Source organism: Miniopterus schreibersii, assembly GCF_964146895.1.
Source record: "Miniopterus schreibersii genome assembly, chromosome: 1".
Lineage (NCBI taxonomy): Eukaryota > Metazoa > Chordata > Mammalia > Chiroptera > Miniopteridae > Miniopterus > Miniopterus schreibersii.
In genome coordinates, this window is record NC_138101.1 from 85328881 (window position 1) to 85356400 (window position 27520).

At 37.3% G+C, this 27520-nt stretch overlaps 1 protein-coding gene across 1 annotated transcript in view; it reads right to left on the reverse strand.

The window, feature by feature from the left end:
* The window catches only part of MALRD1 (MAM and LDL receptor class A domain containing 1), a gene marked incomplete at its 5' end in the record, with an annotated part of 544166 nt that overhangs the window by 266660 nt on the left and 249986 nt on the right, over positions 1-27520 (reverse strand). The window contains 2 exons of the mRNA XM_081144915.1: positions 2426-2583; positions 4552-4797. Of these exons, the coding sequence (XP_081001041.1) occupies positions 2426-2583; positions 4552-4797 (404 nt within the window). The remainder of the gene's footprint in view (positions 1-2425; positions 2584-4551; positions 4798-27520) is intronic.

Sequence of the window (27520 nt, forward strand, 5' to 3'; positions counted from 1 at the left end):
ATATACCTGAATTCCAACTCCCAGCCTGTCACTGACTGTCTAGGTAGCCATTGGACAGTTATGCTATTTCTATGAGACTCCTTCATTCCCTGCTGTAGTAAAACTGGGACTCACATTGTTTAACTCAGAGGGTTGTGCCAAGAATTACATGAAATAGTATGTGCTGATGTTCAATAAATGGTATATGGTTGGTTTTTGATAAATGTATCTATTATCGTGTATTATTGTGGTTGTGTTCTGTAATCAATACTGACCTTTAAAACTGTATTATTATTAAATTCTATTCAGTGGTTATGTGACTCTTGCATCTGACTGCATGTCTGTATTTCAGATTTAGATTACAAATTCTCAGATTAGACTTTAATGCTGTGCATGTAAGGCCTAACAGCCCTTCCTTCGTCCCAAACAAGGATTGCCTCGAGCTTGGCAGCGGGCTCTAGGAGGGTCCCACTCTTTTCCTTCTGTCCCTTCATCCATCAGTCCCTTTTCTGAAGAGCTGGGGTGGGAGACACAGAGACTAAAACCTTAAGGCCTTGCTCCCAGGAGTTTATAATCTATCTGTTGAAAGAGAATAATTATAATGAAGAGCCAGTGAGCAGGAAGAACTTTTGGAACTGTGAGGGACACTCAGTTTAAAAGATGAGAGCTAAAGAAAGGAAAAAAATAAAGGCCAATTCCCTACCCCTATTGTGTTTGCCATCTGGCTGGGATGCTTTCAGGCTAATGAGCAGGGTAAATCCAGCCTGCTTTCACAAACAGAGAAGCCTAACGAGTGCTTTGTAATGATTAAAAATAGGTATCAGATTAACTAGCAGAACAAAATGATGCCCCTAAAAGTCATGAAGAAAGAATCAATATACATTATGAATAGTTTTCTCCTTGGAAATTAATGTCACTAAATAAGAATAGATATACGTTTCTTAAATAAGTTTTTTTTTAATATGGTAGGGAGATAGGTTTTTAAAAATGTGGTTAAATGTCCATAGGAATGAACTAGAGGAGCAAATTTATTTATTTATTTTAAATATATCTTTATTGATTTTTAGAGAGACGAAAGGAGGGGGAGAGAGAGAGATAGAAACATCAATGATGAGAGAGTCATTGATCGAGGCCGCAACCAGGGCATGTGTCCTGACAGGGAATCGAACCCCGATCGCCTGGATCCCAGGTCGACGCCCAACCCCTGAGCCACACCCGGCTGGGCTAGAGGAGCAAATTAACATGACTTGTTAGGAAGACATATCTCAAAATAGCTTGACTATGCATTTTATAGTAATAGAATGTGTGTTTCTATAATATAAGAGAGCTGAAATGTAAACATGAATGAAACAAATAATAAAAGCAAAGTGTGCAGAGCTGAACCAAACCCTTCACATGGCACACACCACGCAAGTATCCCATGCAGCGGATACTAGTAAAACACCCCGGTGAGAACTGTAAGCATTATGTTTTAGTAAGTCTCCCAATTTAAATATAAGAATAAATCACTGTGATATTTGTTGCATGTATTTGATCAGGCTGGCTTTTCTGCATTAGTATAGCAGAGTCCTAAATTGTAAAGCTAACTCAGGTTTCAGATAAAACATGGACTGTGCAGACACAGGAGCCCTGCTATTCTGGCCAGGCATTTTCCATCAGTGCTCGGGTGCTGCAGCAGAGCTCATGTGCAATGAAGCAGCAGTGGCCTCTAGAGCATGGTTTTAAAGTCAGTTTCTTAAAATTCTAACTAGATTCTTGAAATGAACACACACACACACACACACACACACACACACGCTCATCTCCTTTTTGCTTCTGTTTGAACTTGCCAAAGAGTAAAGGTATATGAACCAAGTCTCATTAATATTAATACAATACTTGTTATTTTGCTCTCCGAATACTGTCACTTTATTATACTAAATTAAAGCCCTGACAGAAACATCCAATTAATCCTCAGTAAGAAAATGCATTACGGTGTCACAGTTAATAAGCAGTTCAAAGTAATCACACCTTGATCACTCTCCTGAGTGGTGCAGTATTTTGCATGGTGCGCTTAGAACCAGAATGTCTAATATCAGTTCCCTTAGCGATCACTTACATGGGAGTTAAGTGGATAGTCATTCTTCTTTCAGATGTACAAATATTCTACTTTCTTTTACTAAGAAGGGTAGCAAAGAAAATATCTAAGTAGAAAGAAGAAACTTACCTGTCTTAGACCAAATGAGAACATCAAGTGTCTCTGGGATTCAATTATAATCATAGGGGGTGATGTTGAGCTCCAAGCTTCTTTATAGGCCCAGCTTACTGAACTCCACAGAGCATCTGAACCACAGTAACAGCTAAAGGAGGCTTCCTCTGGCCCACTTAGAAGAGTTATAATTAAAACCTTTTTTGGCCATGTAGGAAACTTCACTAAACTCAGAGGCATCATGAGCAAAGATCTTACCTTAATGAGAATCTGAATGGATCCCGTGGCTTTTGCAGAAATGAAATACCAGAAGCTCATAGTGCAAGCAGCGCTGGATTCCTGCCACACAGCACTCTTGAGGTGCGCCTTGTCACCCCGCAGGCCCACTGGAGTAGCCTCCAGATACAAGAAGTGCCCTAGGAACAAGGACAGGATTCAAATAGGACAAAAATAACAATGAGGGAATTATTTTAGCTTTTGCATCTGTGAGTTGTTTTTAAATTAAAATATAGTTGACATATGGATGGCCAACAGACACATGAAAAGATGTCCAATATCACTAATCATCAGGGAAATGCAAATCAAACCACAATGAGATATCACCTCACACCTGTCAGGGTGGCTATCATGAAAAAGACAAGAAATAATAAGTGTTGGAGAGGATTTGGAGAAAAGAAAATCCTTATGCACTGTTGGTGGAAATGTAAATTGGTGCAGCCACTGTGGAAAATGGTACGGAGGTTCCTCAAAAAATTAAAAATAGAACTACCATATGATCCAGTAATTCCACTCCTGGGTGTTTAAAGAAAGTGAAAATAGTATTTCATAAAGATATATGCACTCCTATGCCCATTGAAACATTATTTACAACAACCAAGATATGGAAGCAACCTAGATGTCCATAAATGGATGAATGGTTAGAGTTTTTAATTATATTTCATATGATCTGAGCTGCAAAACAAAAGGGAAATCTAAGAGCCTTGCCTCTACTCACTGACGGAATAATTTCCAACCCTGTGCTTTTAGCAAGGTACTTCACAGTATTCAGATTAACTCATCTGACAGGAAATTTACAACATTGTATCAACAAGATAGTTATAGAAATCATTTAATGGACCCTCTAAACTATCCAGTTATTGAAAAACAAAACAAAGATGACCTACGAAATATAAATAAGGCTTTCAAAAATTCAGTCATCAGTAGAGTGCATAAATAAAACACCGAGAATTTTAATAGGCAACACAATAGGAAACATATTGAGTTTTATACTTGTGTATCCAAATATCCAAAACATTTTATGTATGTAGAGCTGAGTGTTTGGGTGGAACTTAGACCTTCCTTTTTCTGGCTTGGTCAAGCTGCCTTGGAGAGCCTTGTCTTTTCATAGGCCTGTGGAATTTCAATATTTAGACATCTTTTTTCTACTTTGTAGCACCCAGGAACTCAGGGCCCCTTCTTTATTTGACCAATGCCCTATGTCCCTTCACCAGGAAGTCTGAGACTTGATCTCAGCTCTTCATTGCAAAAAGGAGCAATCCCAACACCTTTAGCACATGAATCTTACAGTGACATCTGCACAGCACCTCTACAGCTTCCACACTCCTTTCCCTGCACACACATCATCTCATTTGATCTCTACAACCCGTTTGGCACATAGGGCAAATTTTACAACTGCCTTTTGAGAGATGAGGATTTTGAGAGTCTGAAAAGATCAAATGAGTGGCCCGATTCAGGGTGCCTCATTCAGGAAATGTACCTTACGGCAGCAAAAGTTATCATCTACGGACAGTTATCAACAGAAGATTAGATTTTGATTACTCACTGTTATGGGTTGACTTGTGTTCCCTAAGAGATGTTCAAGTCCTAATCTCCTGTCCCGATAAATATGACCTTATTTGAAAATAGGGTCTTTGCCAATGATCAAGTTAAAATAAGATCATTAGAGTGGGCCTTAATTCAATATGGCTGTGTCCTAATAGAAGGGGAAAATTTGGACACAGAAGCAGACATGCATGGAGGGAATATAATGTGAAGACACCAGAGCATATCATCTGCAAGCCAAGAACTGTGAGGTTACCAGAGGCCAGGAGAAAGGCACGGAACAGATGAATCTCTCTCTTAGCCCTCAAATCCAGTCCCACTGACGCTTGGTTGCACAATTTTAGCCTCCCACACTGTGAGACAACAAATGTTTGTTGCTTCTACTATCTGGTCGGTGGCACTTGGCTATGGCAGACCTAGGAGTCACATACACTCATTAAATGTTTGACTTACTTGCCATGGCACCACAGTGGTCTCTGCAGAGCTCTCCAGTTTCTGTCAGGGAAGATAACTCGATGCTCACTGTGAATGATTAGAGTGGCTGTAACAACCTAACAACCTACCATTTTCATTTCCAAGTGTGTGGTCTTTGTGAGGTCTTAGGCTTTGATGAGAGCCAACCCCCAAAACCCAATCAAAGTTTTCAGCCAGGGAGTTTTGCCAGCCACACCAGCCTCTTTCAAAAGTACAGGAGCCCCCACATTCATTTTCGTCAGTGGAATCTCCACAGTCATCTACAAAATTACAGCTTTGCTCTGGATTATAACATTTGCCATTCTGACATTCCAGAGAGCCATGTGGGCAGTAACCTGAAAAACAGAAAACAAAACGAAACAAAAGGGTGAGGAAACACTACTAACACATTAGTGAAGTTAAAAGGTAGTAAAAGTAGATTCACTTTAATATATAAATAAATAAGATGTTCTTAGGAGTTTGAGTTACCTGACCCCTATCTCTCTGTCTTAATTCTCCCCAGGGTTCTGGCCTAAAAATCACTCACAAGGATCATTCAAATGAAAAAAAAAAAAAAAAGAAGAAAGAAAAAAAAGAAATATCATCTTATTGATCTAGTAAAGTACCCCAAGTCTCCTCAAATACAGCACTTCTTATATGCTATGTTCAAGGATGTAAATGACGTCTAAAAGCCAAAGTGAGGCTTTCCATTTTTTAAACCTGAAAGAAAATCTTTAGGGTGCTAGGAGCTCATGTATTATGGGGCATTTGGAAGTACATTCCATCAGCATCCATGCACTCCTATATTTATCAGAAGCCAGCCTATATATGATACTTTCTCAAAGCAAGGACAAGAATATACCAGTAAAACAGAATTATCCAATATATTTTTCTCCACAATGCAAAATTATTTGCCAATTGTTTTGAATTTTAGAAGCAATTTCCCTATGGATTAAGGTCAACCATAAAGAAGTTTTCACAAAGCTTAAGATAAAGAGCAAAACTTTCAAAGACCTGCTTTTGAACTATGATGCTGATAATTATCAGTTATGTGACTTGATGAATTTTCAGTTTCCTTATTTAAAAAGAGAAAAAATAACAATAAACATAGAAAAGTTAAGCTAGTTAAAAAGACTACTGTCTATATCACCAGCGTCTAGAACAGTGCCTGGCCCTTAGTAAATGATCAGCAAATATTAGCCAAATAAAATGAACAAGTGAAATCATAAAACAGTTCAATATGCACGAAGGTATTATTATTATTATCCTGCTCCAATATTATAATAGAACCATGGTAACAAAATTTCAGTAGGAAAAGTTGCTTAGAGATCCAACTGGAGATGTTAGCTTCCCATTTGCTGTGACACAATAGTATCGGAAATTGTCTTCCTATCCATCTTCCCCAGCTGCCTCACAGATGAGCTGATAATTCCACTTCTAGATGATAGTTTCCATTGCCTGAGGAAAGTTGCTTGGTGGTTGAGGGTTGTGTGGGTTAGAGGTAGGAGGTGATTCAGGGATTTGTGGAAAGATGTTTTGGGAGCTGGAAACTACTGCTAATAAAATCCTATCTACCAAAAAAAGAAACATTCCAATTAAAAAATGGGCAAAGGGCCTGAATAGACATTTCTCCAAAGAGGACATACAGATGGCCAAGAGGCATATGAAAAGATGCTGAATGTCACTAATCATCAGAGAGATGCAAATTAAAACCACAATAAGATATCACTTCACACCTGTCAGAATGGCTCCATCAATAAATCAACAAAGGACACTTGTTGGCGAGGGTGTGGAGAAAGGGGAACCCTCATGCACTGTTGGTGGGAATGCAGACTGGTGCAGCTACTATGGAAAGCAGTATGGAGGTTCCCCCCAAAATTAAAAATGGAACTGCCGTTTGACCCAGCAATTCCACTTCTGGGAACACATTGAAAGAAACTGGATTACCGGGGTGGGAGGAGGTAGAAGAAGGTATAGTGGGGATAAATGGTGATGGGAGGAGACTTGACTTGGGGTGGTGAACACACAATACAATACACAGTTGATGTATTATAGAACTGTACACCTGAAACCTATATAATTTTATCAACCAACATCATCCCAATAAATTCAATAAAATATAAAAATCATGAAATAATAAAATAAAACCTTATCTAGAGGCTTTTATGTCCTAAATCAGTCTCACATTGAAGACTATAGATGACTAAGAGGCAAGAAGTAGGAGATTAATGGAATGCCATGTAGGAACCACTGGGGAGGAGACTGGTGTTCTGAAGCCTCCTAGCAATTTTGTACACTAAATTGTTCCTGAGCTGCGTGTTCGAGATTGCCTAATTAAATGACCTCTACAATTACAAAGCCTTTGAAAATAAATTTAAACTGTGCATTATGCCTCTAACAAAACTTTCCGTCTGGGTTAACTGCTAATTTTTCCTTTTCTTGCAATGTGGATTTAAACGATTTTTACTTAGATGCTCAGTTTGGTTTTAGCAAATTGGGGGTAAGACAAAAGACCTTTAGTGTTTCACTTACAGAGCTTGATTCTAAATTATAACATTAAAGAATTTTTTGAGCTACACAGAAATGGAGATCACTTACATTAACCCTCACACTTATAGATGAAAAAAATGAGGATTATAGATATTAAATGACTTGCGGAGTTTTCAAGAGCAGAGATGCAATTTGGACCCAGTTCTACTGTCTAAAGAATTATTTTTGAAATCCACTGACTTGAAAAGAAGAGCAGTGATATCAGGTCAACTATCACAACAAACACCACCACCAAGGAACAAAAGTGGTGGTGTTGACTATGAGATGAATTATTTCTCATGGGACTGTGGAGAACCTGAGAAATTACTAGATCATTTAATTGTATACAAGTTGGCGTTGGTATTGATTCTGTCAAATCCAATTTGTTTGGGGAGTAAAAACAAACTGGTCCTGAAAACACTTTCTCCAAAGTGACTAAATCAAGCTAAAATCTAATTCTTTTAAAGGAAACAAGAAAATAATTTGAGCATGTTTCTAATTGGGAACACATTATAGATTGCAATATATTACATAATCAATATAGCTAATATTTTAGAATAATCAAAGTGATTAAGTTTTACATTTCTAAAATAAATAGCTGCATAATTTTAAAATACAATAATTCAAATATTACATAACGTTAATTCTGAATAGAAAGCCCTCTACATTAATAAAGTTTCACTGCTATAATGCATTCTACCCATAAAATAAAGCACAACATTTTTTGACAAATATCAAGGGATAATATCAACTAATATTATTCACCTATTTCCAAATGATTTTCCTTGCCTGTTGTTTTGTCCAAAGAAATCAGCTACCTACAAGGAGGGTGCATATCTTTAAGTGATTCTGATATTAAAGCTCTTATGAAATTGTGCAACTTTGATTTTTACAAAAGTAAATATTGTTTAAATTGGGAAGTGACCCTCTCTGTGGGCAGTTTAGTTTTGTAAAAAGTAATAAATTATGTGGAATTTAAAGCAAAAGGCAGCGAACAAACAAAACGAACAAAAAAAAACCCCAACACACTGATAGATACAGACAACGGAATGGAGGTTACCAGAGGGCAAGGGGGTTACCGGCAGGACACAGAGGGTCAAGAGGATTGAACATACAGTGATGGGAGGAGACTGGACTTTCAGTGGTGAGCACACAAAGGACTATACAGATGTCGTATTATAAAGTTGTATGCCTGAAGTTTATATTATGTTATTAACTGACGTTACCTTAATAAATTTAATAAAAACAAATACATGGAAAAATATTTTAATAGGCAACTCAAAAAAATAATAAATTGTAAAAGTTACAAACCCCCAGTGCAAATCTTAGAGGCTTCTGAAACTCAACATGCTTAAATTCAGTCTCTGAGTTTTGCCCTTTATAACTCCAATTACTCAGAGGCAAAAGAAAAAAACTCTTGTAAGGAGCTAGTAGAGCCTGATTCCACTTTTTGATGTTTGACTTGATTGCTGACAGCTCTTCCCCTTGTGCTCCATATCTGGGAAAGCTGATTAAAAAGCCCAAGTTCTTATCCTCATAATAGTAGGTTCAAACCACACAAGCCTCTATCTGTGCACAGGATCCCTCGCCCTGTTCCCACCCCCTAACCACCAAAAAACTCTAAGCCACTTTCCTTTCCTTGCTCTCTAAAACTACTTTTGTACTTAGCTATCCTGATCTCCCAGAAAGGGAGTAACAGACTTTTTTAAACCCTCTTGGTGTGTATGTGCATGAAAATCCTCTTATAACAGGATTTTCCCAAGCTTAGGAGCTGTAATAATAATAAATCTTTTTATCTCATAACTCATAATATTTTAATGAATTATATGAATTATCAATCTTACCATTAGAATATATCTATCATTTCTACTGTTGCTATTTTGATTTTAACAACTATCATTTTGTGTGATATTATTGCAATGCTTTCTTTCCTGCTCTCTGTGTCCTGCCCCTGTCCTGTATGGTCCATTAAACAGTAAAGAACCATGGTGATATTTTAATATAAATTGAATGTCACTCCTCTGCCTCAAACTCTACTATATTTAAATACTGTTCCCCATTACAGAGAACCAGGTCTTCTTGGGAAATGGTCTATTTGGGGATGAGGAAAAGAGAGTTCAAGATGAGCCTGAGGATTCTTTATTTCTTGATACAGAAAATAATAAAGTGATCAAAAAAGTTATGACATTGTGATGACAGGTTTAAAGAGTTCGTTTTTAAAGGAACTTACTGGCCAAATTAGAGACAATTTGATCATCAAAAGATTAATGAGAAGACTTTTGCTCCTAGCACATACACAGTAAGCAAGAGGAAGAAGATATGAAGTTTTCCTTCAGCCATAAACAAGTAGAAACCTGGGCAAAATATATGAAACAAGTGTTTTCAGATAATTGAGCAACAGGAAGCACAGGATTGTGATCTCTTAGGGAAAGGGGGAAAAGTGACCATGATCATCCCAGATTTCTGCTTGAGGCACTTTCTAGACTGTAGCTCCTAAAGGTTAGCACATCAGACAATGAGGCTTTACTGAGTTGAGAAGACAGAGTCTGGAACAGCTAGAATTTGTAAGGCAGGGTGGTGATGGAAAGGGAGCTATAGAGAGAGAGATCCAGAGAATATGCTTAAGTCCTTGGCTGAATTCTAATTTTCACAGTTATAAGGTAGAATCCACAAAGAGAGACAGGACAATTCCTAAGAGAAAAATTACCAGACTTCACATAGGGCCAGATATCGTTAAGTTTCTGTCAGCATGAAGAGCCCTTGCCAAATAAGCAGGGCATTCAGTAGGGACTCCAGAAAGGGTACACTTTAGTAATGACACCAACTCTAGAAGGAAGTAGACTCTAGACTGTGGATTGGCAAACTATAGCGTCAAGACCACATCTGGCCTGACACCTACGTAACTAAATAATGTTTTTTTGGGCCTTAGCCATGCTCACTTGTTTACATACTGTCTATGATTAGGTTACTTTCACACTAAAATGTAAGTTCAGTAGTTGCAATGAAGACCGTATGGCCCACAAAGTTAAACATATTCACTCTCTGAATATCTTTTCCTCTTAAACTAAACCTGTGTTTAAACTAGAATGGCTTTGAAAAGAAGATTAAATAAATGTTTCCTTAAGTTTAAAGAAAAATAGTGAAGAAAAAATTTCCTGACTTCTGTTTTAAACCTATTTTTAAGCAAAAACTTAAAAACAAGCGTCAAAAGGATCAAACAGAACTTTAAGCAACTTAATTAAGTGCCTCTAGAACAAAGTTCAATGCTTTTTAAAGGAATATGGGAAACTTCAGCACTCAGCAACATAAAATTCACAATGTCTAGCATCAAATTAAAAATCACTAGGATGTGAAGAAGCAGGAAAATGTGATGTATAATCAGAAAAATTAGTAAATAGAAACAAGTATAGATACTATGGAGATGATGAGATTATCCGACAAAGAAGCTACAGCAGCTGTCATAACTATGCTCAATGTGTTCATCTACAATTCTACAAAATCTGCAGAAAGATATTTTTACTAACAAGTAAATTTAGGAAGATTATATATCATCAATATACAAAAATCAATTACATTTTTGTATTCTAGAAATAAACAACTGGAATCTGAAATTTAAAAAAAATCCTTTAAGATAGCATACTAAAACAGGAAATTCTTGGGATAAATTTAACAAAATATACACTTGGCCTTTACATTGACAATTATAGAACATTGGTTAAAAAAGGGACCTTAAATAAATATCAGGTTTATGATTATAAACCTCAATATTATTCAGAACTCAATTTTATCTATAATTAAAATATAATTCCAATCCAAATTTCACTAGGATTTAGTAAAAAATAACAAAATGATTCTAAAATGTATTTGGAAATACAAAGTACCTAGATTAGCTTAATAGTTGGCAGACTTATAATAACTGATTTTAATACTTAATATAAAGCTATAATAATTAAAACTATGTGGGGTTGATATATATAGACAGACTAATCAGTGGGTCAGGGTATAGAGTTTATAAATAGGCTCACAAACATATGATCAATCGATTTTTAAAAAATGATGATGTTATGCCTGATTGTAGTCTCGATCCCCAGTAGGGGGTGTGTAGGAGGCAACTGATCAATGATTCTCTCTCATCATTGATGTTTCTCTCTCTCTCTCTCCTTTTCCCTTCCTCTTTCTGAAATCAATAAAAATATTTTTTTCTAAAAAATGGTGATGTTAGTATGTAGTATTTTTCCCAAAAATGCATAAACTGAATTTATGAGGAGAAACAAACATAAATTGGGGTATTCCACAAAATAAAAGGCCTACATTTTTCAAATATGTCAATGTAAAAAAAAGACAAAGAAAGTCTTGCACTGTTTCTGCAAATTGAAAACTATTACAACATTTTTTTAAATATAAACTTTTAAAAGTTAAAAAAGAAAACCTTCCAATGGCTCCCTATCTCACTCAGAGGAAAAGCTAAATCCTTAAAATGGGCAACAGGTACCCCACAGTCTTGCTCCCATTTTCTCTCTCTTATCATTGTCCTCCAGACTAAGACCACCCGTCACACATCTGCAGCTGAGCAAATTGGGTTTATTACTTGTATAAAGGGCTTATCATAGGGTTAGGGCTTTGGTTAGGTTATTTTGGGGAAGGCCCAAGGAAATAGAGTTTTGTTCCAGATCGAGCACGGTCAGGAATCAGGGCTAATTCTATGATTGAGTGTCTTTAATAATTCTTATCTAACAAAGGGAAAACTAGAATAGACTAGAGTTATAATTGGTTAAAAACAGCTTTCACTCAGATGAATCAAGATAGGGGAATGTTGGTCATTCTTTTCACTGAAACAATGTTTATGTTTTGTCTGTGTTCAGGAACAATTGTAAAGCGATCTGGTTTTTATCTTGATCCATCATGGTCCCCGAGTGGCTTTGTCTGATATTGATGTTCTGTGAAATTGTTTATGTCCAACAGGAGAATCGCCAGCTTGTAGCAACACCAAAGCCTATCTGATAGAACCAGGCCATCTCCGGGATGTCAGTGTCTGATTTTCATTTTCTCACTTCGCAATTTTACTTATGTGGCAAGAGAGTTCATAGGGGCAGCGAATCCTTCTGAGAATAGAAATTGGTTAATTTCTTTGTAATAGGTAAAAAAATTTAAAAAAACAAAAGATGGCAGACCATTTGCTCTGGGAGAGCCTGAAACATTTGAAAAACCATCAGACTTGTTATTTTTTTTTAAGTCTCTTGATTTTTCTCCTTAGTAACTTGCAGCAAAAGCTTGAAACTAGGAAAGTGTCGTGGAGTCTCTTTTAATGTTAGCGTGGAAGGCGATGATAGTGGAAGAAATTCCATAAGATAGATGATGGTAGCCTCAAGGAACTGAACAAAAAATAGGTAGAAAAATTGTGATTTGCATTAAGAAAAACAGAAAAACATGGAAGTCTGGGCAGAAAAGAAGCCCCAGGCTTTAGGGAGAAAGGCTTAGCGGGGTTCCGACTGGCCTGCTCAGTGTAGTGCAGGATCCAGTACGGCTGTGGCTCAAGTTCAGAGAGGAAACAGCAGTTTTCTGTTTATATGTTTCTAGGCAATGCTTACTATGCTTAGTCTCAGCCCGCAACTGGAGACAAAGTGCTAATTTGTCCAAATACTGTTCCCGAGGTCTCCATCTTCCACAGTTTAAATACTCTAAGAGACTTTCTGCAGCTTTGATCTGCGTGACAAAATTTACACCAACACTTAACACTCAAATTCATTCAGAACATATTTTCAGGAAGAATGGTTATTCCTCAATTTTTAAATTACCCATTTTAATATTAACATTTCAAAATGTTCTGCTAACATCACTGAGTGCCAACCAATCCTACCTCTACACTGGAAAAGCATTCAAACAAGAAACCCAGGGAACCTGCAAAAATAAATATTCCTTAATGATTCCGACTTGGAAGAAATTTCTGAACAATCTGTATACCTTATTTTCTGGTTATTATACTTAGAAAGGTAAGGTAGAGATCTAATCATTAAAAATCATCATTTTCTGAAGTTTTATTTATTTTTATTGAATTTACTGTGGGGATGCCGGTTAACAAGATTATCCAGGTGCACAATTCCACAATTTCACAGCACATCTTCTGTACACTGTATTGTATGTTCACCACCCCAAGTCAAGTCTCCTTCCATCACCATTTATCGGCCCTATACCCTAAATTTTAAGTCCAACTACTACGGATAACATGAAGACAGCCCACTGAATTATTTTTGCTGCCAGGAAATGTAGAATATAATAATCTTTCATTGTCTGTCAGTGCACTTGACAGAGCTTTGAGTATTTGAGGAGAATTGGTTTTGTCTAAGGCATCGTGAAGGAAGCTGCTGCCATGAGACAGAGACGGAGCTAGAAGTATGACCTAGGGGTAAATCTCAAGATCAAAATCACTTCAAGAAAATTGTATTTTCTACTTTCACGCAGTCTAATTTGTCAATCTTTCCTTTTACGATTTTTGACAACCCAATATTAAATAAAAGTGTCCCATATTTTTTCTAATGCTGTAGGATTATTATATGATTTCATTGTTTTTTCATTTTAAACTTTTGATGAATCTGAAATTTACTTTGGCATATGATATGAACAATAAGATTTTTAAAGTGAAGGAGGAATATATACACAACATAACATACACACATGCTCGTATATTTATTGAATGTCTTTAAAAAATATGTAAGAAATTAAGGATTCCTCTGGAAATAGAAACATAAAGGCAGAATTTGGAATAAATGTTTTTCTTTTAATCTATGCTCATTTTTGGTAATATTATGTGTGTGTATTTAAATTAATGTTTGCCTTATCTTTAAAAGTAGTAACATGATGCTAGATCAAAGGCCTGAACATGCCACAGCCTCATGCCAGGATAAAGAAAGGGTTGAAGTAGCACAGTTAAAGTTGGAGACTACAAAACAAGCTGATGCTTCTTGGATGAAGACTGATCTGGGATGAGTTACAAAAATATTGAGTTTCTGGACACCATGGTTTAAGGGAGGTAGAAGATAGAACATTCTCTACACCAGGTGGCTGTGGAAGAGGTGTTGAAATTAAGGGAGAACCAAATATCAGTTTAGAACACATATAAAGAACACAATTATTTGAGAAATTATCTAAGATCTATACTAAATTTATAGTAGAGCATGAGTTGCAAAAAATAGAGCAATAAGGGAAAGTGATGGTGATAAAAGAGAATTCAGGAGAAACCCAGTAATCATTCTTGATCTGTGTTTCTCCTTCATTTCTCATATTCAGTCAACCACAAGCACCTTCCATTTTACTTTCTAAATATCTCTTAAATCACTCACTTCTCTCAAGGGACACTCCTCCACTTGACCAATGAAATAGCTTCCTAATGACTGCTCTGTGTCTACTCTGGTCCTCCTGAAATTCATATCCTACAGTGTAAGCAGAGTGATGTTTTCAAAATACAGCTTGGATCACCACCTTGCCTGAGAGCCTTTAATGGCCTCCCATCACAGTTAAAGACCAAATTTGTTAGCATAACATAGGATCAATTCAAAGTTTGTTCCAACCTCAACTCCTACCACGCGCTCCCTCAACTCCCCACCACAAACCTATTAGCCTTCTGGTAGTTTCTTCAACCACAGATACTATTCAAATGCTGGGTCACCTGTCTCCAGAACTCTCTTTGAAGATCTTGCAGATTTTGTTTTAATTTCCACTTCCTACAAGAATCCTTGATTGGTCAGTTCCCTCTATGATAGCCTCTGGTCCTACCAGGCAGCTCTTTTCACAGAACTTTAGTAACATGCAACCTTGTACTTGCCTGCCTGATTATTTGCATGATTATCCACCACAAATCTGTAGGGGCCACAGATTTGGGGAGAGAAACAGGCTTTACTTACATAATAATATTATAATAACTTTGTATGGTGTTAGATGGGCACTAACTAAATTTATCAGAGTGATCACTTCTTTGTAAGTTATATAAATGTCTGATCACTATGTGGTGCATCTGAAACTAACATAATATTGTGAGTTAACTGTAATTGAAAAATAAAAAATATTTATAAAAGAAAGTGCTCACTATACATTCACTGGGTAAACAAAAAATGAATGAATAAAGCAAGGAGGAGGGCATCTATCACTGAGTGAGAGCTTTCTAGAGTTGACTGGAAGATCGGTTAGCATTTTGGTTGGTGCACAAGGATAAAAGGGGTAGGGCTGTGTTTTGATTAATACCCTTTGAGATACCAAGACTGAAGTTGTTAGGAGAGTCAACTACCTCAGACCTATTTGCTGTGACAAAAATGACAAACATTTCTGGGTTTCTGTTTTTTGTTTTGGATAATGACAGCAGCTAATCAATTTGTTCAAAATATACATTTCCAATATTTTAAGCAAAGATTTCTCTATTATATCTATAGACAGAATGTTATAGTCACAGTCCCCATCTACTTTTTATCAGTGTGGGGTGTGTGTGTGTGTGTGTGTGTGGTCATGTAAGTAGAAAAGCTGTATTTGAAAACACAGTAAGGGCACACAGTTACAGAGTTTTCATTAAGACTTACTGAATTAAACAAAGGTATTGTGCTTAGGTGGGCCTTAATTCTTCCCTTCAGCGAGAATTTTGCCAGGACAGCCTAAAAGTTCAATTTGGCCTTCAGCCTCTTCCCTGACTCTCATTTTTCTATTTGCCAGTCTTCATTTTTAACTTTATTTTTATTTTGTTGACACTATGACATATGCCCCCATTTCCACCCCCCTTTGCCCACTTCTACCCAGCCCCTGCCCCCCCTTCCCTCTGGCATCACTCACTATTGTCTGTGTCTGTGAGCTATACATACCTGTTCTTTGACTAATCCCTTCAACTTCTTTCATCCAGCCTCTGCCCCCCACTCACAGCTATTAGTCTGTTCCACGTATCCATGCCTCTGTTTCTACTTTGTTTGTCAGTTTATTTTGTTCAGTAGATTCCACATATAAGTGAGATCATATGGTATTTGTTGTCTTTCTCTGCCTGGCTTATTTCATTTAGCATAATAATCTCCAGGTCCCTCCATGCTGTCACAAAAGGTAAAAGTTCCTTTTTTTTTTTTTTTTATGGCCATGTAGTATTCCATTATGTAAATGTCCCATAGCCTTTTTATCCACTCATCTCCTGATGGGCACATGAGCTGTTTCCAGATCTTAGCTATTGTAAATAACACTGCTATGAACACAGGGGTGCATATATTCTTTCTGATTGGTGTTTTGGGATTCTTAGGATATATTCCCAGAAGTGGGATCACTAGATCAAAAGGCAGATCCATTTTTAATTTTTTGAGGAAACTCCATACTGTTCTCCACAAGTTAATACTATTTTTGCATAATTTGATCCTATAACAAAGCAATTTCCATTTGCATACCATGCTGATCTGGTTAAAACAAATTTTGTGTAATAAAACTCAGGCAATTTTTTAATTCAAAGGGAAAAATAAAACAGACCATCTAAGCTAAATTCAATTAAAAAGAAGGATTTTTATGCCTAAACACCACTCCTACTTGTGCAGTATTTTATTTTAAAATTAATTGTGATTAGTGAAATAAGTCAAAGACAAATACCTTATATGATTTCACTTATATGTTGAAAAATAAATGAACAAACTAAACTAAACAGACTTGTACTGGCTAGATAGCTCAGTGGGTTAGAGAGTCGTCCCCATATGCCAAGGTTGTGGGTTCCATCCCCAGTCAGGGCACATACAAGAACCAACCAATGAATGCATCAATAAGTGGAAAAGTACAGATTGGAAGTTACAAAACAGTCATGGGGATGTAAAGCTCAGCATAGGGAATATAGTTAATAATACTGTAATCACTAAGTATGCAATAAACTATGTTTGAATTTGCTTTGGGGTATGTATTTTTGACTTTGTATATACCATTCATAATGAGTAGAGAGAAAAATTCTTTTAAAACAAAATTAGAATATGGGCTCCCTTTCCTTAAAGTATAAATCATCTAACTAGGGTAAAACTGTTTTTAGTATTTGTGTGTGCACATACATGTCTGTGTCAACACATACACATTACATGTGTGTGTCACATAATTGACACACATAACATATACATGTGTGTGCGTTACATACATGAATATGTAAAATTATTACATATATGAATTAACATATGTATAAATAAAGTTTCAAAGGACTGAAGAGCAATTTTAAACTGAATGGTAAAATTAGTGGTAATGGTAACTACTATTTATTAATCACCTCCTATATGCTGTGATTTGTGCTAGGCAATCTATAAAGATTACCTCTAGTCCTCATGACAACATTACAAGAAATGTTAGTTATTTCCATTCTAAAAGGTGGCAATTAAAGATAAGAAAGCTAAAGCACAATTTCCAAGGTTATCCTATCTAGTATGTGTCTGACGTAAAGTTTTTTAACTTTATCAAAACTTATCAAGCATGTACAAAACAAAATAATAATGTATTATTAATAGTTATAATAGAATGATCAAATGTTTAATTCTACAGTAAGTACTTGCTGTGCATAATGTCATATAATCATTGAAATCACCCTATGAGGTAAATACCACTGGGCACGCTGAGCAGATATTAAGATGTTGTGCTAGGACTGGACAATTTGTCTTCTACTATCAAATATCGAATCTGATTAACCCACTCCAATCCAATATGCTCCAGGGAAAGGCTAAAAGCCGTAATCTCATATGTCCATCTGAGCTGTAAATTCACACACCGTGCCCCTGTTTTCGCTGCTGTGCCCACCTACGACTCTCTGAAGAATGGGAAAGGCACGACTGTTTCCTACATTTGTGCAGGAAGGAGAGAGAGACTATCTGAAACTCCTTGTTTAAACGGAAGGGGCAGCACCAGTCAAGAGCATGGGAACCCTGAGTGCTCTGTGCCTAGATTTGTTGGAGAATCTTCTAAAGGTGAAGATAAGCAGATCAAGGCATCAATATGGTTAGAATTACCAACTAGCTCACCTGGCTCCTGTCAGCCCCTTGTACAGAGGGCCAGTCATTTTGTCATTTAGTTTCATGCATGATGAGCTGCTACACATGTTAAAGAATAGAAAAACAGAATTTCAGAGATTGCCATAGGAGCATTTGATTAATATTTTATATATTATTTCTTTCCAATAAGAATTAAAATGGACAAATGGGTAAATTGACTCAATCAGTGGGTAAAGAGAAAATGGTGTGAGAAATCTAGATACTAATTTAAAACACAAAAATTATTCTGTAGTTATAAGAATTAGGCCAGAAGATCACTCTCAGAGTATCATAAAGGGGAAGCATAAGGAAGTATAAAAATCAGTACCGGTAACATAAAGTCACACTATTTGCTTAAGAGAAGCTGCACTCCCCGACACTACGTTATAAAGAAATTTCTTCTATGAATCTTCAACATTGTAAATTACATGCTTTTTTAAAGTAAGCTAAAGCTAGGGGAATTAAACTCCATGACAAGCTTTCAATAAGACTAAAAGTATCACAAGAGTTCTCAGGTCACTGACTCCTTTGCCCTGTATGCATCAAAGAATTGACAGCCATCTCCTGTGCTCGGGCACATCGCCCTGGCCCAGGGGCTGCAGCAGTGAAGACGGCTGAGCTTGTCCTCCTGCTGTTTCCCTTTCAGTGGAGAAAGGCCGTGATGGAATATACTGCAGAGAGAGCGACAGGAAATCGAGTGGGGGTGGAAGGAGTGGTGGTCCTTTGCAGGCATGTCTAAGGAAATAACATTTGAGGAGAGAACCTGAATAAAATATAGAAGAAAGCCACATGAAGTAGGCTGAGGGAATCACAAGGTCAAGGCCCTACGGTGAAAGAGCTTGAAGTGATGAAGGGGTGTCAAGAAGCCCATGTGGTTGCATCCTAATGAGCACAGTTCTGCCCTAGGAGGGGTATTTGAGGGGCCCAGCAGGCAGGCTCTAGGGCCATTGTAAGGACTTGGGTTTTACTCTGAGATGGGGAGTCAAGGCAGTTCGTGCCTAGAATCATGAGATAATTGTTAACACTTAAAGAAATATCTAGCCCTAGACGGTTTGCTCAGTGGTTAGAGCATCAGCCCAGGAACTGAAGGGTCCCAAGTTCGACTCTGGCCAAAGGCACATGCCTCAGTTGCAGGCTTGATCCCCAGCCCTGGTTGGGGTGCATGCGGGAGGCAACCAATTGATGTGTTTCTCTCACATCGATGTTTCTCTCTCTCTCTCCCCCTTCCAGTATCTCTGAAAAGCAATGGAAAAAATATCCTTGGGTGAGAATTAAAAACAAAAACAAATATTTGGCTGACACATGGAAAGTGACAATAGAGTGATATGAATGCAAAAAAGGAGACCAATTAGGAAGCTGTTACAGCATCCACTTTAGACTATGAAGTAGGTTCAGATTAGCCATTAGCGGGATTAAGAATATTAAATAAGTACTCACTGGAACATAGTGAGTACTCCACAAATCTGACTTATTACCATGATTATGATAGTAGCAGGGCTGATGGTGAAAAGGAGCTGAAATTAGAAACTTTTTAAGATAAAGCCCATAGAAATCCCTAAGAGATAGAAGGTGGATAATCAGAGTGGAAGAGGCCAAGAGTTGCTTTGGTTCTTGCCATGAGAAACTGGCTGAATGATGTAGCTATTTCCTCAAGTGGAAGGTGGGGAGAAGCTTGAGGCAGAATTAAGTTTTATTCTATTATTATTTGCAAGAGAGAGAAATTTATATTGTACTAAAATGTAAATACCTCATATTTATAGGACATTAACGTATATTATCTTATATTGAGTATCCTCATCTCAGTTCCTGGGAGATGCAGACACAATGATTCTTTTTGTAGAGATGAGAAAACCGAGCTTGAGGGAAGTATAAAGGGCTTCAAATTCTATAAATCAGACATATTATCACAGCATATCATGCATTGGCAAATATTGACTATACTGCTGTATTCAACTGTTCTCTCTGGTAAAGGATAATGCTGAATTTCCCTTGAAATTTACTGATAAGTAACCATACATATATCAATAAAAATGAAAGGGAATAGAAAGGTTGAGAAATGGATCAAAGGCTGAAGGAACTGAAGTAATGAAGGTAATCAAAAGTAAACACAAATTGTTTTCTCCTGAAGTTTTTGAAAAATACAAGAAAAAAACTTAAGCAAATAGCAAATAAAGAAACAATGTAAAAAAGCCAACCTCTATATTTTTTCCGATTGCATGTTGTGTAATCAAGAGGCCAAATAATTTTGATGAATATATGCAAATGCCAGCTAATTGTAGCACCATGGATTCTACTTTTAGTGAGAGAAGGTTTACGTGCAGGAAACAGAACAATTAACTAAGCATAGCGCCTAAAGTCACCCCATTAAGGTCAATCCTAGACCTTCAGTGATTTAAAGTAAGTCTTAATCAGTTCCTTTAAACTTCCTGTATAAAAAATTTTCCATTTTTAAAATAGTTATTAAAACTGACCTCACAAGGACATTTTGAAATATAAATAAATGTTTTATAAGATGTTTTAGAGAAAAATGAATCACTACTTAAATAATTGATATCAAAACAAATTTAGGTACACATATGCTTTGGTTAAAAAAATAACATTCATTAATAGTCACTTCTTTCATTTTCATAGCTAAAATTAATTTGATGCCAACCAATGCCAGACATTTTATACATATTATCTCTCTCACAATATTTAATAATAAATATTATCTTGATTTTACAGCAATATTAATTAACTTGTGCAAACTCACAATGTGGATTAAAAGCAGATCTGGGATTTAGACCCTAATGGATCGAACACTGAAGTTGGTGTTCTTTTCCATTCTAACACATTGCATGAAATTCTAGGATAAAACAGAAAAACTAAGAAATGACAAGAATCAAAAGTCTATAGCTTTCTTTAATGGAGTTTATAAATAATAACCATGTATACAGTTATAGTATAGGCTTGCTAATAATGCAATTTAATACATGGTAGGAGAACTGAATGAGGTAGTGAGTGCTAAGAAAAATTGGTGACACCAGTAGCACTGGGGTGGCTCCACATAGAAGTTGGGTACTAAGTTGTCTTAAAAAGGAGGGTAGGGTTCCTGGAAGAAATATGGAGAATAGAAAGCGCCTTTCCCACAATTGAAAATTTGCATAAATAAGCAGGGACAGTATTCACAGCATGCTTGTGGATAAATATTAAATCAATCTTGTTTGATAAGCAAACTAATATTTTTATAGCACTTGATAATTTAAAAAGCGCTTTTATATGTGTGTACATGTGCAGAAATGTACACACATGTATGCACATGTACACGTACACAGGTGTGTATGATCATATTTATTCTTCATCAAACTTTAAGAGCAACTGTGTAGAGAATGAACTAGTCAATACTGGAGCCAGAACTCAAAACCCATGTTTTCTGACTCCGAAATTCATCTAGGGAATTAGCAGAGATATGATCATATAGGATAGGATACTCATCTGCCTCGTGTTCAAAACTTCTCCCTTTCCATCTTCAGTGGGCTTTAGTCTAAACCCCTGAGCACAACATTCAAGGACATTCACAAGCCAATTCCAGTCCATCTTTCTTGCGTCACTGTTTCATCATCTGCTCTCATTCACACCAGATCTCTATTCCTCTAAACAGACATGGACCTTTACGCACCTGAGTCCTTGATCATGTTCTTCTTAGTTTTAGGCAGAGGCACACCACAAGAAAGTAAGTATTGCAATAAGACAGTCATAATCTTCTTACTGGTGAGAAATTTTGCCTTCAAATTGTAAAAGTCATAACATCTGTGAAGCGCAGTAAAACAAGATGTGCCTGTACATCTTTACCTCTGTATTAAAAGCTACTGTTACATCAAATCCAACTAACTGAACTTTATCAGATCCTTCATTGTTTAGGCAAAAGGATAAAAAAGAAACTGGTTATTGTAGTCTGAATGATAAATATCAAAGATGTCCCTGCCCAAATATCTGGAACCTGTCAATATGTTACTTTATGGGGGACGGGGAGGGTTACTTTTGGTAGATGTAACCAAAAGTAATAATCTTGGAATGGAATATTATCCTGGATTTTCCAGTGGGCATAAATTAATCACGTAAGTCCTTAAAAGTGAAAGCAGGCAGACGATTGAAGTACAAAAACTTCAAAAAGAAAAAGAGGCTGAAAAGATTCAAATTATGAGACGGACTTGACCCCCTCTTACTGGCTCTGAAGATGGAACAGGAAGGCCACTAGCTTAGAAATGTGGGTGGTCTCTTAAAAGCTAGGTACGACCCTCAGCTCGCAGCCAGCAAGGAACTGACTACTGCAGTCCTACTACCACAAGGAACTGAATTCTGCCAGCAACCTGAAGGGACAAAGAAACAGATTCTCTCCTAAGGCCTCCGGAAAGGAAGGAATGCACCCACAAAGACACTCTGGGTTTTGCTCAGTGAGACCCGTGTCAGAGTTCTGACTTACAGACCTGTGAGATAATAAATTTATGTTTTCTTAAAGCCATTAAATTTGTGGTATTTGTTATGGGAATCATATGAAACAAATATAGTGGGACACGGATATTGTAATTAGGCAAACATGAGTGTAAATACCACTTCTGTTTGTGTGATTTTGGGTAAGTCACATTTTCATTCAGTTATATCACATATAAAAGGAAGATAATTGAACACACACATAAAAATGCATCCAAAGTGCCAACAGTGCCCTGGTACACCATACATAGCAGACTCTCAACAAATGACAGCTGTTATCACTATTATTATTATTTTAATTATCATTTATTTTGGGGGGAGGGTCCAAATAATGTGTTTATCACGATATTATATAGCACATAGTATGTTTTTTGAATATTCATTTACAAGGCTGCCTCTCCTATTAAACTGTAAAGTTCTTAAAGAAAAACAAAAGGCTTATTATGGTATTTAGCTTTGCATCACTAGAGCTTAGAATATTAACATATGGACATATCTATATGATAATCTATATATATATGTGTGTGTGTGTGTGTATATATATATATATATATATATATATATGGTATCCACTCAATAAGCATATAAATTGAACCAAAGTGGAATATCTATCTAAGAAGTTTGACATTTATCTTTTAGAGTAGGGAAGCTATTCAGTAAATTTCAGCAGAGGAGTGCTGTCAGAGTGTTGTTCCAGGAATTTTAACCTTTTTTAACTGAAAAATGAATTAAAATTGGGAGTTACAGGAGGCAATGAGACTAGTTAGGGCTCAATTAGTTAGTTATTTTAGTTTGATATTTGATACATTAGGAACCTGACACAGAATGGTGAAGTGACTTACTTAAGGTGATATTGTTAACTCTGAGGAGACAAAGGGCTAAAATTCATTTTAAAAAAAATCAAGTCCAATATTCTTTCCACTCTATAGCATGGCTACTTGTGGTTCAGAGCCTGGTGGTGAACTTTATTGAGAATCCTTAAAAGCAGTATCACCTGCCAGACAGTTCCGCTTTTCAAAGTATAATGGGAAATTAACAAGAGACAGGCTACCCTGATCCAGCCTAATTTCCAAGGAAACACTGCTTTAGAGGGCTGAAGCTGGACCTAAAATCATGTGAAGCTATTCCCATGAGTCTACGCCTACAGTAGTTTCTGGTTATATTAGGTCTCATAAGACTCAATAATATTAAGAATAATGAAGAACCAAGTATAAGAATAATTACTGGAGGCAGTATATATTAATAGGAATCATTCAGACTAATAAGATTCTTTGAATCAAAGAGACACACCTCTCAGGAGCCAACACTGCATCCATTGTCTCAGTGCATCTGATTGGGACAAAAGAGACAATTGAACTGAGGGACAATTTTCATAGGGCCTGGCATGGAAATATGTGGAATATCTAATCTGATCTCTGCCTTCTATGAACTTAAAAGATCCCTAGTAAATAAGGCATTCACACATGAAACATAAAATAAACAATAAAGACTGGTTTTTCCATTACTGCTCTAAGGCAAGAGTTGAATCTTTCATAGTAATTGGGGCTGGATGGCTGCTGCCACCCAGTGGACACGATCACATTTAGTTTGGCCAAGCCATCAATAAACTAAGTCCAAGCATCTTTGAGAAACTCCTGGAAGTGGGGTCCCAAGGTAGTTAAAAGCATCCCTTTCATTGGTCATGGGGGAGGTAAAAGGTTTTAGGATATGCCTATGACCTTTTTGTATAAGGAAGACACAATTGCAGAACCGGACTGCTTTCTCTCTTGAAAATACCATTTCCATCTAGAAGACCCCCAACCATACAAGAAGACCCCCAACCAAGATGGTACTATTTGGGCACAATGTCACTTGAAAATCATGCAAAAGGTATTTGGTCTCCAAAAGTTGCCAACAGCAGGCCAGTATCTGTTTCTAAAATGAATGTATTGGGTAGACCTTTTGGGGAGGCAGTGAGTCTAGCACCTAAAGGGAACCTCCAGCAAAAGCTGCCTCCTTTTGCCAGAGACTCCAATCAGTGTAGTTATCAGTAACAGGGACCTGTAGTTTAGAGAGGGCCTTAGGAATTCAGGCCCCTAGAGGAATGCTGCTGGGACAACCTGTTGCACTGCCTCTAGCACTATGTGCTTCTCAGGACCACAGCTACACTTGGCACATTTTTCTGTTCAACTTGTAAAAAATCCTTAGATGAGGCAGATATTATCTCTAAAACTCAAATAGTCCAATTAGGTACTAGATTTCCTTTTTGGTTGTGGGGGCCACAGGGCAAGTAACTTTTCCTTTCCTGTCTCAGGGATCGATGTTTGAGTGTCAGCCCATATTGTTCCTCAGAATTTGACTTGGGTTTCAAGAATTGTGAAGGGTCTGTGACTTTACCCTAATTGAAAGCTTATACATTAGCCTGTCATGTCTTTATGGATGCTATTATAAAACACAAGACTCCTGGATCAAAGATGGACAGTTTATAATTCACAGGAATAGGAGTAATCTGAGCATCATCACTTTTTGTGTGTGTTGGTTCCCTGAATCTCAATATCCACATGGTGATGCAAAGAAGAGTGTATGGTGTCAGCAGCACAAGTAGTGGGTTGCATTGCAGGAGAGGAACTCTGAGTGTAAGCACCCTGAATATTCTGTAATAGGCAGTAAGTATGCCTGCCCTTTGCTTCAGAGAGAGAATATATCTTTACATTCCAGGGCTGTTAACAAACCTGAGCTTTGCTTTGGAGGGAAACAATGTTTTTATCTTCCAAAGCTGTTTATTATACAAACATCCAAAGAGCAGTCAGTGCCTTGTTTTGCAAAATGTGCAGAAATGCAAGAGACGCATAGAGAACTTTCTTCCAACATTGGATGCTTGGTCCCTAATACCTCGCCAGGATTAATGAGTCATTCCTGGGGTTTCAAGTGAGTTCGTATCAGCTCTAAAGCCATTGTCACATTCTCTGAGGACGGCTTTAATGATATCAACATTATATCATCAAAGTAGTAAGGCCAATTAGCCTTAAGGGTGTTTTTTCTACATCTCAATCCACCCACTGGTGGCACTTAGGAGAGTTCAAACACTCCTGTGATGAGATAGTAATTGTGCTTTGGAGGCTCAACCAGATGATGATAAATTGATCTTGATCTGGTACCAAAGCGATCAAGACAAAGGCATTAGCAATGGCCGTGATGGCATAACAGGTACTGTCAGTTGTACATTTGTTCAGTTACAGTCACAATGTGTCAAATACCTGGGGCTACAGGGGCTAGGCAAAATTTAGTTATAGTCAGCAGTTCATTTTTAAGTAGCCACACGGGGTTGATATATGGAGATATTGCACCATAAAGCAAAATAGCTATGATATCTTGAAATCATTAATTAAATCTGTGCTCTTCTTTTCTCCTTTTGAAATGCTATGTTGGTTTTTATATAATATGGGAAGCCCATCTGGTGTTCTGTAGAGAATTAGTGCAACTATAAGATGGACTAGTACAATCAAAAGATCTACTAGTCAACAAGTCTACTAGTATAGCCCTCCCTACAAGACGGTCTTTACAATCAGCTAAGTCCCAGTTGGGCTTGATAAGCATTCACAGCACAATCAGGTAAAACATCAGTGCCAATTATATAGTCAGCAGCATCCACAGGGGAAGACAACAAGGGTCTGAACAATCTTACCCACAGTTGCGGTTACCGATTTTCCCTTCGATTTCACTCCATTTCCAACTCCAGCTGGTTGAATGCCTGGTTCTCACTACTCAAGAGAACCTGATATCCAAAGAGCATAAACATTTGTATCTATCACTTTTTGTCCCTACCCCATAGTACTTTCACTGTGTTGCAAGGCCTCTGTTTCACCTTGAGATGGAAAACCTGAGGCCCACCCTTGGGATATGGAGGCCCAGGGTCAGATAGTGGAGGAGCTGAAGGACTAATTTGTTCTAAGAGCCACACTCTTGACTTAATTTCTGCAGTAAAGATAGATTTCTCTCTATAAAGGAATTTGATTCTATAAGAGTAGCTTCTGTTGCAACCAGTTGCATAACTGCCTGATTGGCTTGAATTGCAAACGTTGCCTAGTGTAGGGGAGAGTCTGTCTTTATTCTGAGCATAATTTAGCACAAAATGATCACAGCCTCCAATGCAGGGCCTCCTGTTACTAACAACAAATCTAGTGGTACTCTACATATTGGGGCATAGGGTGGGTGGAGTGGATCTTAAAACGTACCAGTCATTCTCTATGTGAGGGACTCATGATCAGGGCTGCTATTATGTAAAATTATCCAGCCAGAAAGAAGCTGCTTTGGCTAGCATCCTCTGTGGGATTGCACAAAACTTCACTGACCTTGGAGAAGTGTCCCCATGTTAGTTATAATAGAGTCACTGAAACAGAAACCCATAGCAGCAAGTTTTGTTGTGAGGCAGACTCTGTCCCACCCGAATCCCAGTGGCCTGAAGCACAAAGTCATGTGTAAGATCGTCTCAGTGCTGCCATTTGCTCTCTAAAAATATAACCTTTCTCACTTACTTCTCTCACAGAGGCACCAGCCAAGAGCTCTGCAGTCTACTCTCTAACGTGATCCTAGATGTCCCTTCTCTTTCTCTAATTATAAGTCAGCATCTCAGTAGTAGAAAGGCGTTGTGGCATACAGTGATGTCTCTACATGTGCCATATGTGAGGCACTCAAGACCTAGAGCTCCATTTCATTTGTAACAACCAGCAAACAAGCCAGTTCCTCTCGCCCACAGAGGAACCAATCATTTGATAAACCCTATGGTGACCTTGTGCTACTTAATTGCTTTTGTGAGTAGCTACAGAAACTGCTCAATCTCAAGGGACAGTTTGACACACTCATCTAGGACATGAGTTCGGATGATGAGAGACTTTCCCAAAAACTGGTTAAAACCAAAGAATAATGATTGAATTATTCGTAGAAATAATGAATAAGAAAGGAAGCCAACTGACATGTGATACATGCTATGATAAAGTCTAGTTTTCTGGATTTTAATACTGTATATTGTAATAAAGTTGGTAAAGTTTGAGATATTAAAGTAAAGCCAATACAAATAGACATATGCAAATTTGAAAAAAAG